Raw genomic sequence first — 11,116 nt, 5'->3', positions numbered from 1 at the left:
GGAGGTGGCTGCAGAAAGCAGACGTGGAAATAAAGCTTGGTATCAACGAGGTACTCATTCGTTTTGACATACTTCTTGTTGACAGAGCCCGGGATGATTTCTTAAAGCATCCTATGAAAACTATAGTGAAATAATTTATTTGTAGGCCTAATATTTGGATAGGTTTGCATCATTTGGCAAGTATTACACGTGAATGTAATATTTGGAGCAAGAATTTTGTGCATCATGAGGTTTCATTTCTATGTCATTTATTAATGGAAATATCAATGAATTTCTTTACATAGAAAACAAACCATTTATAGTCAACAGCTAAAACCTTTCTTACTTTCTTACCTGTAGAAAGGTAAGGACAAGTACTATAAATGGCCATAGGTGTGCACCGATGTGTGGACAGAGAATTGTTGGATGAGAACAAAACAGGAATGAGCGAATGGCTCCTATTGGCAACTAACCTGGACGCCACAATTGTGAAGCCCTCCGGTTAGATCGACGGACTTGCATGCAAGGAGGTGAGCAGCTATATATAAAGTGTTGTGTAGATGAATGTTGACATCGAACTCGTGTCATACCAAATCAAATCGATTTTGATAGCCCTGATGGCTTCCTTCATGCCTAATCACTCAACGATGCTATTGGCATCCCTTTTCCTCATCGTCCTAGCAACCTCCTTAGTCTCCACTACATGCTCCAAGCGTGGGCGGGTGTTGGAGTCGGAGGAGGATCGAAATGTGCGCTACGCTGTGGGTGACCGAAAGGCCTACTTTGAGGAACTGTGCATCGATGCGAGGGATCCTGAGCCAGGTGTGAAGGCGTTGGAGACACTATTCCCAAAGCTCGAGTACAGGTTCGAGGTGACAGAATTCGTTACGCTAATCCCACATGTCATAGCCAACTGGACCGCTGAGGCCAAGGCCCTTGCCGACCCACTCATCGCCGCCGCCATTAAGAAGGGCCAAAAGCTTCCCAAGTGCCTCGAGTCCTGCACCGCCAGCCTCGATGAGGTGTCCAACGCCATGTCTGGGCTTCCCGCGACGATCAACTTCGGGTACCCAAAAGTTGAGAAATTCCTCCGCAAGTCATTCGCAGAGGACGCCGGGCCCCCGATGTGTGTGAGTGGTTGCCCGGACAAGTCATGCTCCCCTGAGGAGAAGATCATTGCCGACAAGTTTCATGACATCTGGGGCCTGATGGATTGTGTGGAGCCATATGCTGACAACTATTTGGCACCCCCTCCACCTCCACAAAGTTAATTATCCGGTCATGGACGTGCCCAACTTAATTACTTACTATACCTCTACGCTATTGTGCCACCTTTACGTCTTGTATTTTGCTTTTCACATTCAATTGTGCCCACGTGACCCATGTCTGATTATAATGGTCAGATGGCATTTGTTAAGCTCTCATATGTATTTTTCAAAAGTTTATTGAATTAAATAAGTTTATCTTTTGTGTCTGTCTAGAATGAAATTGTGCTTGGACATGAAATTTGGTAGAAATGTATTTCATGTCTACATCCATCTCCGGCAATTTGTTCATCAAAATAAAAAACCTTTTATTTCCGATTGTCACGATCTTTTAATTAATTTGAGCATTTTGAGGGTTTCCACCCTAGACAGATAATTTAAATATTAATAAAGGATAGACTAATTATTGTCTTAGTTGGGAGATTTAACCTTAAATGTGGAGAAAATTATCTCAAAAATATGTTTGTCGAACGACAAGTTCATGTGCAAATTCTCGATGGTCCAATACCAAATCAAGTAGCCAGATAAGAGTGCTATTATAGCAGGAGGGAAGAGAGGGCTATTCAAGGGACCATTGTGCTATGATCTCTCTAAAGACAGAGCAACCACAATTAATGAGTTATTTGAGAAAATGGAGATGCTCACAACACCGGAGGAAGATGACTTTCCTTGTGACGCAGAACGAGCGGCCATACTCAGAAATTAGAGATCAGGAACAAATTATGCTACAACAGGACGTTCAAGGGAAAAATGAAAAAAAAAACCCTAGAAAAGGTATAGACCAGACAAGAAGAAATTAAGATTTGCAATGATGAAAGAGGAATCTTTCCATAAGAAGTGGGTACCTCACAACAAGTGGAGCAAAGACAAGTGGCAAAATAGGGCGAATAAGAAATTTGATACATGTAAGCTGTCGGTGCTACATGGCCAAACAAACCACATAATAGATAAATGCAGAACGATATCATTCCAATTGGGAGCCCAAGCCCAGGAGCTTAAGAAAAATAACAGCAAAGCACCAGACAAGCAAGATGCTCAATATCTCATAGAAGGCCCCAAAAAGTGAAGGTGGAGGCAACACAAGCGGTTCTAAAAAGAGCAATTTACTCTTGAATGAATTTTTCTAGGGAATTAATATGAAGACAACACGAGGAGGTGACTTATGAACCATGCCGATCCGAATTCTGATGTTACCAAACCATGGGAGGTGGCTGCAGAAAGCAGACGTGGAAATAAAGCTTGGTATCAACGAGGTACTCATTCGTTTTGACATACTTCTTGTTGACAGAGCCCGGGATGATTTCTTAAAGCATCCTATGAAAATTATAGTTAAATCATTTATTTGTAGGCCTAATATTTGGATAGTTTTGTCAAGTGGAGCAAAGACAAGTGGCAAAATAGGGCGAATAAGAAATTTGATACATGTTAGCTGTCGGTGCTACATGGCCAAACAAACCACATAACAGATAAATACAGAACAATATCATTCCAATTGGGAGCCCAAGCCCACGAGCTTAAGAAAAATAACAGCAAAGTACCAGACGAGCAAAATGCTCAATTTCTCATTGAGGGCCCCAAACAGTGAAGGTGGAGGCAATACTAGCGGTGCTAAAAAGAGCGATAAATGCCATCACTGAGGGCTCATCGTAAGGAGTGGAGTCCAAAAGACAGAGAAATACATATATAAGACAAGTGAACCACGTGGCAACAAGCACCGGTAGTGCAATTTACTCTTGAATCAATTTTTCTAGGGAATTAATACGAAGACAACACGAGGACATGACTTATGAACCATGCTGATCCCAATTCTTATGTTGCCAAACCATGGGAGGTGGCAGCAGAAAGCAAACGCGGAAATAAAGCTTGGTATCGTCGGGATACTCATTCGTTTTGACATACAGAGCCCGGGATGATTTCTTAAAGCATCCTATGAAAATTATAGTCAAATCATTTATCTGTAGGCCTAATATTTGGATAGGTTTGCATCATTTGGATAGGTTTACCATTTGTTACTTGAAAAACACTACTCACTACCGATCTAAGAACACGTGCATCTGTTGTGGACCCCTCCCAACACATGAGATAAAAGTGAAGTTTAGACAATTCGCACAAAACAATGAAATGGTAATTGGAATTTTCTAAACAACGAAATATGTGAAAACATGACAATTAAATTAATGTGCGAAAAATAGCTACAGTTATATCTTTCTTTGACCTCTAGAAAAAGCCATGAAAAAATCGATATCTTAACATCAATAAGATGCAACTGAACCGATGCTCTCAGATCAGACTCACAATTTCGTTGTGCTATCTTCTGAACAATCTAGTTGTGATGTGCAGCAAATGCAAGGATGCATTCTTCCCTGGCCACCATGCTAGTTTATGTATGAAATAAACAAATAGATCAACACAATCATTTACATGTATGCAGCGGCGAGACTGTAAAATAAACCGAGTCAGAACCATAGTACAAACAACCAAACCGAACTTGTCGGTGAACCGGAGAAAACCGCAATCAGCAACCTTAGCAGTTTGGTTCTGCTCAAAAATCACCATTGCAATTGAACCGGTAAAAAACCGGTGAACGGCCGTGCAACCTTGGCGGTTTTTCAATTAACAGCCGGTTTTTTAGAATTGAACCTGTTTTTCAATTTGTCCCTTTATGATATTGCATTATGAATTTATTAGGTTGACGTACCATAATTATTTTTTGTGGTGGACATGTAATAATAGATATATTGGTTTGTTTATGTGATTACATTGATGGTTTGTTCACCATGATTTCAGGGCTTACTTTGATATGTTTTATTGCGCGGTTATTTTTCATTAATTTACTTTTCTTCTGCTGTTTTTTAATAAAATTCCAGCTAATGTGACATTTGACCTCTGTATTCGCTCCAGAAAGGCATAGCACATAGCTAAGCCCACGCAAAAAAAAAAAGAATTTCCTAAGTGAACAAAACAAACTTAGCCTATATCAATAACCCAAAAAATATTGAAAAAGTATACGTGCACATTGTCCTAACAATACAATTCCAAAAGCTATTAACTTGGCTCAGACGTGCACGTAGCAAGTAAGTGGAAGACATTTGTTTTTTCTTATGTTACACTCATCTTTGGATGGTGATTAGATGGTGCAAATAATCGACTAATGGTTTTTATACGTTTTCAGTCGACTGATCAATAGTCGCTCTCATATTTTAAATATGGGACCGAACGCGTCGATGGGATCTCTTTAAAAAAAATTTCACCGCGCGGCTGAGTGCACGCAAGCACCGACACTCACACACACACACATGCATTGCTTCTATTCGTCGTTGTCCACACGTCTGTCTTGGTTTGTTTGTCGCGAGCTGCCAAACTGCGTGCCTATAAATGTCGCCGCCCAAGTCGTCGTCCTCCCTAGCCGCGCACATCTTTTTCCGTGGGTGCGTCCCGTCTGGAGCACGGCGCCGTCCAGCCGCTCCTCTTCCCTGGCTTCGCCGACGCCTGTCTCCATTGGCCACCCCGATCTCCTGCCTCCGCCGGCCCGGCCTCTATGTCCTGGTGGCCGCCTCCCGCGCGTGGGAACCCGATGCCTTGCCCTTGCCGCTCCGACCTCCTCCGCGCACCGTCTGGCCCCGACCGACCGCTTCTCCTCCAGCTGGCCGACGCCACCCCTCTGGCCGCGTCCTCCCCTGTCCCGGCGCACCCCCAGGCAGCCGCCTCCCCCACCATCGTACTGTAACATCCCTAAGTTTCCTTAAGACAATAAATCATTTTTCTAAATCAAATCATAGGAAATCAGGTTGTGAGTTAATTAACCCAAAGAAAATTTTTAATTAATTTATTCAAAAGGCCATAAATACGTGTTTTCGTATTTCATCGTGTCGAAGTTGACTAACTGTACATACGGCTGAAATTTCAGAAAAAGTGGATTAAAAATCAGTGAATAAATTTCGTTCAAACTTTAACGAAAGTCCTCGAGTCGTTTCTTTTTGTTTTAGCCATTGGGCCGTAAGTTGTGTTCGCGTGCAAAACAGCCCATGGCCTATGCCGGTCAGCCTTTCTCTTCTCCCTGGTCGTGACTCGCCTTACCCTGCCTGAGTCGGCCTCAAGCCGTGGCCGAACCCAGCCATGCGGCCAGCCCCTGCCCTCGCCGGACTCTCCCCAATCCATATGAATACTAATTCGTATAGAACCCTGTCTAATCTATTCTTTGGATTTTTATCCATTTCCGATAATTCTATCTCTAATCCTCTATAACTACTACGGTGGTCCGCACATATTACGTGGCTAACATCGTTATAAATTGTTACTATATAGGTATCTTATCTTCATAATAAATAGGTTTTAATTGTTAATTCGATTTTATATTTTTTAAATTATATTTTTAGATAGAACCCCATTTATATGTGTTCTACACTGTATATGTACGTAAACTCTTTTCTATATAATATTTAATTTTAATTTATAATTCAAATTTTAGATATTTCTAAACTGTATTTATATATTGACCCTTTTCTTTTATTTTTTCTAATTTTTAACCTGATTTTTAGATCTTTCCAAATTATATTTATAGATGGACTCTTCTCTCAATATCAATTATTTTAAAATTTTCAATCAAGATTTGAATTTTTCTAAACTGTATTTACACATGGATTCTTTTTATTCTCCTTTATTTTTAGTTCCTAAATTGTATTTATAGATGGATTATTTCCTCAATATCAATTATTTTATTTTTTAATCTGAGATTTATTTGCGCATGGACTCTTTTTTGTTATTCTTCTTAATTCTGAAATTGTATTTTTAATCTTACCAGAACTTTAGATGTTTCCAATTGTATTTATAGATGGTCTATCAATCATTTTAAATTACTTAATCTGAGGTTTAGATTTTTCTAAACTGTATTACACATGGACTATTTTTTATTATTTTATTATTTTTAATTTTAATAATATGAGATTTTCTACCCCATGAATGTGAACATGTTGAGTTATTTTTCTATTACTTTATATGTAATATATAAAGATTCGGTGGACTGATCATTATAATGCACATAAACATCTTCATGTGTCTTTGTTTCGTATGGGCTTCACATAGTTGGGTTTTTGTTTGATTATTATGTGCGCTAATTCGTGGGCTTAACAGATACTCAACCGGCCGGGAGGTGAATTTGGGATTGTTTAACGGTGATTTTTCTTGTCCGATTAAAGAAGAAGCCGTTCTTTTCTCCTTTTCTCTTTTAGTTGTCCGATTAAAAAAAATCTTTTTCCCTTTTTCTTATATGATCTGTCCGATTGGTTTCTCTTTTCTTTATTGCTATTGTAAAATCATTTTTCTATTATATCTGTCCGATTAAAAAAATCTTCTTTTTTATGGTCTGTCCGATTTGTTTCGTTTCTCTTTTTTTATTGCTATTGCTATTTTTTCTTCAGCCCAATTGATTTTCTTTCTTTTTTCTATTATTTTTCTTTAATTAATTTCAGAATTTTAGCCCATAAGAGAGTTTTTTTTCTATTACTTTATATTTTTTATTACTTTATACATATAATAATAATATAATAATAGATTAGAGCAGACCCCAGCCTTATCCCCTCCCCACGTCCCATCGCGCCCTCCTCCCCTGTTCCGGTACACCCCTAGGCAACCGCCTCCCCACCGTTGCCTGCCCCGGCCAGCCTCCTTAGCTCCGGCCGCCACTCCACGGCCGCCGGTGCCGCCATGCAAACGCACGGCCTCGTCGGCTCCACACCGCCTCCTGCTGGCTGCACGCCGCCTTGTGTTCAAGAAAAGAATGCGTCTTTTTTTTCATCTGTTTATGCACACAATTGGTTGATCAATATATGCTTTTGTCAGAACTCCACTCCCTCCGTTTTGTAATCTAAGTCTTTTTAACACTGTCTACATTCATATAAATACTAACGAATCTAGACACATATATAAATTACATACATTTTATAAGATCATGGTCATGATCAATGTTTTGTGATAAACAATTGGCTTATAAATTAGTGTGAGTGTATGTAACTAACGTAGGTCAGGTTGCGATATCTGTGTCTAGAAACGGTTTGTTTGTCTATATGTGTGCAGGTGACTTGAGGTCAATTGTGGTTAATGACGAGGACCATGACTAAATTCATGTAGGAACTGAGATTTGGATGGTCGGGATGCGGACCATGAGTAAGTTAAGGGAAGAAACGAGGTCTGGATGGTCAGGATGTCATGTGACATGGTTAGACTAGAGTTGTGATCCTTGGAGGTCAATATCGGTCAACGGCGGTGTGATCGTCACTAGGTTCGGGGAGGAGCTAAAATCCGAACGATCGAGGATGTCGGGTGATGATGTTGAATACGAGGGGATGTATGGTAGATGGATACCGTGTGGGGATCAAATCGTAACGGGCTTTACATGTTGCATGTGTAAGCGCCGAAAACTCGCGAGGTAAATCGGATAAGAAAAACAGGAAGCTGCTACCTGAATCGGATTGCTACAGTAACATGGGTACTGTAGCAGACGGGTTCAGGCACCGTAGCGAATCGGACAGACCGAGTTACTGTAGCGCAGAGGTTTGATTTTGGTAAATTGAATTTGATTCGAAAAGTAAGAGATGAGTCCTATTTGTATAACGAGTCCTCGTTCTACCTGGCGATGAACTTTTGGATATAAATAGAGACCGAGAGGTATGTCCCTGATGTGCTTTTGTGAGATTTAGTTGTTGATTCTAGATCGACGATTTTGATAGGAGTGCTATTGGTGCACTTTATAAATACCAGTTGAAGCAATAAAGTTAAGAGCATTCAATCTACGTCTTTTGCTTTTATCTACTGGTGATTTTCTGGATTCCGACGATCTGATCGGTGGCACAGGAGTGGCCCAATTAAGTTAATCTCAGGAGCTGCGTAAACAGATTGGCGATATAGGAGCGGTGTAACTAGAGGTAATATCAGGAGCGGCGTAACTAAAGATAATCTTTTATTTCCGCTAAAAGATTTTTGGGTTTTGGTTCTACCTACCGTTCACCTCTCTAGTAGGTGTGTTTAACTCTATTTTGATACTATACATTTATCAATGAATGAACTTAGGTAACGCGAGAAAGATTTACAATATGAAAATATGAAACGGAGGTAGTATTATTGTTTTCCATGTGAAGCTCTCCATTGCCAAAATAAACATTGTCCCAGTATCTTTTGCAAAAATGTAGTGGGTGTTTTGTTTCTATCTTTAGGCCATCTGAATAATTACTTGCAATGTCTATATGAAAGTTGTTCTTATTATGTACTTTTTCAGAAAAACTGCTATTTTCTTTTTATGTCGTGTGAAATTAAAGATACTTTAATTTTCAATATTTTAACTATTAAAATGATGAAACATAATTAAATCATACTTTCAAACATTTTCAGTTTAGAATATGAAATATCAAGTTTCCACTATTAAAACAACCGCATGTCTTATCCATCATAGACCAAATATAAGAAACATCGTCTAAATAGACATTGCAACATTTTGATTTAACGCAAAGTAACATTAAAAAATAATTAATTGAAACATCGAAAAAATCACGAAAAGTATCATTTCGAATATGTTTCTTCATCTTCTCCGGTGACAACGAAAAAACGTTAGAATACTTTGTAGAACATTTTAAACCAACACCAAGAAACATTAAAAACATTAGATGAAACATCGAAAAATCAAAAAAATGTTTCAATGATAAGTTGGATTCCTATTGAAACATTCATTTTTCATATATAAAACATTGAATTTCATCGATTTAAACATATTTATATTTTTTTATCAAAATAAACTATGTAGTATCTTGTTATAAAAGATTTAATTGTAGTGAATGTAATTGCGTTAACTGGGTCACGAATTGGATAAATAGGTTAGAAGAAAAAATATTTAAAGATTACTCATGATTTAATTATTGTTAAATCCATCCAAAAGAGCACAACAAGGAACATATATACATTGTTGTAAGAGAGAGCAAAGACAGGACTGAGCACTGGGCATTTAGGGTTCGTAATTTCCCCGTGGCAGGAGCGAGGGACATTTTTGTCCTGAGGGGAGTCGGGGCCAGGGCCCTGGGTTAGGGCGGGAGCGGGGACGAGGGCGGCTTTGTACCCACATGGACCTGAGGAACTAAATTAGACTTTTAAATGTAAGGCCTAGAACGACAAAAGCCCCAAAAAAATCTAACCTAACCCTAGCTTCTCTCTCCCCCTCACGGTAGTGGCGATGGCGGTGGGGACGGACTGGCGTGGCGGCAGCGGCAGCCCCGCGCAGCAGCTGTAGCTGCCGCACGGAGGCGGGGACGGCGAGGCGGCCGGGCACGATGGCGTGATGGCTGGACAGCAGTGAGTTTGTCTCTTTCTCTCTTCTGTGCATGGTTCCTCGGGGATGTCAGGTTCCGTGCAGGTCCGGGGATCTGTCATTGTCGGGGCCAGGGAAGAATTGCCCCGTTTTTGATTTCAGGGCTGGGGTCGGGGATATAATTCAAGCTCTAGGACATGGCCATTCTTGCCTAACCTAGCCCTGACCCGCCCATTTCCAGGGCGTCCGATCAGGCCCATGTCAGGAAAGAGCATGTTTGTCTAGGACCGTTCCAACGCAGAAGATTTGTGTGGCTTATAACGACACCACCAATGCATATTTTTTTAAGTAATGTATAAGTCTTGACATATCATAAGATTCTAAGTTAGGTAAATATACTCTAATATTTATACCTATATAACTCATACTAAGATGGGTCCCACTATACTAGAAATTGGTATATTCCTTAACTTTTTCCAACATGAGCCAATGAGGCAACCAAATGCTCAACTAAAATCATATTTTTTAACCTTAACATTAGTTGCCAAAACAAGCAACAAGTGCTTAGAATTTTTAGCTTAGTACCTATGCTCTAATGTATAGCATATCTTCCTCTAGTCTCTCTTTCCTCCATGCACCTCCTTGGCAACAAGGTTCAAGCTGCCCTAAGCAAACAAATCATTGATAAAATGGGATCCTCTGCTGCTCACTCCACGTGTCCCATAGCAGAACTGAAGATCTTCTTGCTTGAGCCAGTGGTGTGACTAATTGATCACAGGCTCTCTGCTCTTATCTTTCCTGAGATTCTTGCAGCGACGCCGTCAAAGCTCGATGTGACAGAGATTTAATTTAATCGATGGGTTAGATATTTATTTTTTACGTATCACCTAAATAGTTATTCAAAATTAAAAAATACTAATAAGATTGTTTAATATGAGGTATATCATTCGCAAACATAAAACATCAAATTATAAGTTATAATAAAAAATAAACTGTAATTAGTATGCACACAAAAGTTAAATTTGTTGTTGTTATTATATAACGTAGAAGTCAAATTTAACGTTGTATGTTTATGAAATGGTAAATCTCGTATTAAACTATTTTATTATTTTTTTAAAAAATTATAATTATTTAGATGATAGGTAGTAAATGAGTGAATATTCAACTGAGGAATAAAAATAAAAGAAATACTATATACTACGATGTACCGTTCAATGGTATAACTGTTTGACATACTGAGCATCTGCTGCTGGCACCGTATTCTACAGAGGCGTGGCATAGAGCTAGGGTCGGCGATGGCACCGGCGCCTGAGCCGAGGCGGTTGAGGCAGAGTCCACTGCAGCGCTGGTGGCACACGACGAGATGCTATGGCGGCAACTGGATAGTAGCGTTAGCGCGTCGTCGTTCAGGTTCGTGGCCACCGCCATCCTCGCCTCCTCTCTCCATGGCCATCCTAGAGCACTTCCTCTGCGCCCTAGCCCACCGCGGCCCCGTTCGGATGGGGATGCCGCTACCAGGAGAGATCCATTCACACCTCCGCCTACTCCTCCACAGTCGTGGCATAGTAGATCCACCTTCCCG

General features: G+C 40.1%; 1 protein-coding gene across 1 annotated transcript; it reads left to right on the top strand.

Moving 5' to 3' along the window:
• Positions 1 to 563: 563 nt before the first annotated feature.
• On the top strand, positions 564 to 1,457 carry LOC121055794. Its single transcript, XM_040529060.1, has one exon. It carries the CDS (start codon positions 597 to 599, stop codon positions 1,248 to 1,250), a length of 654 nt encoding a protein of 217 aa, XP_040384994.1. The 5' UTR covers positions 564 to 596; the 3' UTR covers positions 1,251 to 1,457.
• Positions 1,458 to 11,116: the final 9,659 nt, after the last annotated feature.

Source organism: Oryza brachyantha, chromosome 11, assembly GCF_000231095.2.
Source record: "Oryza brachyantha chromosome 11, ObraRS2, whole genome shotgun sequence".
NCBI lineage: Eukaryota > Viridiplantae > Streptophyta > Magnoliopsida > Poales > Poaceae > Oryza > Oryza brachyantha.
Note: the sequence above shows the minus strand (reverse complement) of the source record. Positions and strands in the feature narration are given on the sequence as shown.

Bases quoted from the DNA above. Each gene is read 5' to 3' on its own strand.
- LOC121055794 (XM_040529060.1), top strand. From the start codon at position 597: ATGGCTTCCTTCATGCCTAATCACTCAACGATGCTATTGGCATCCCTT.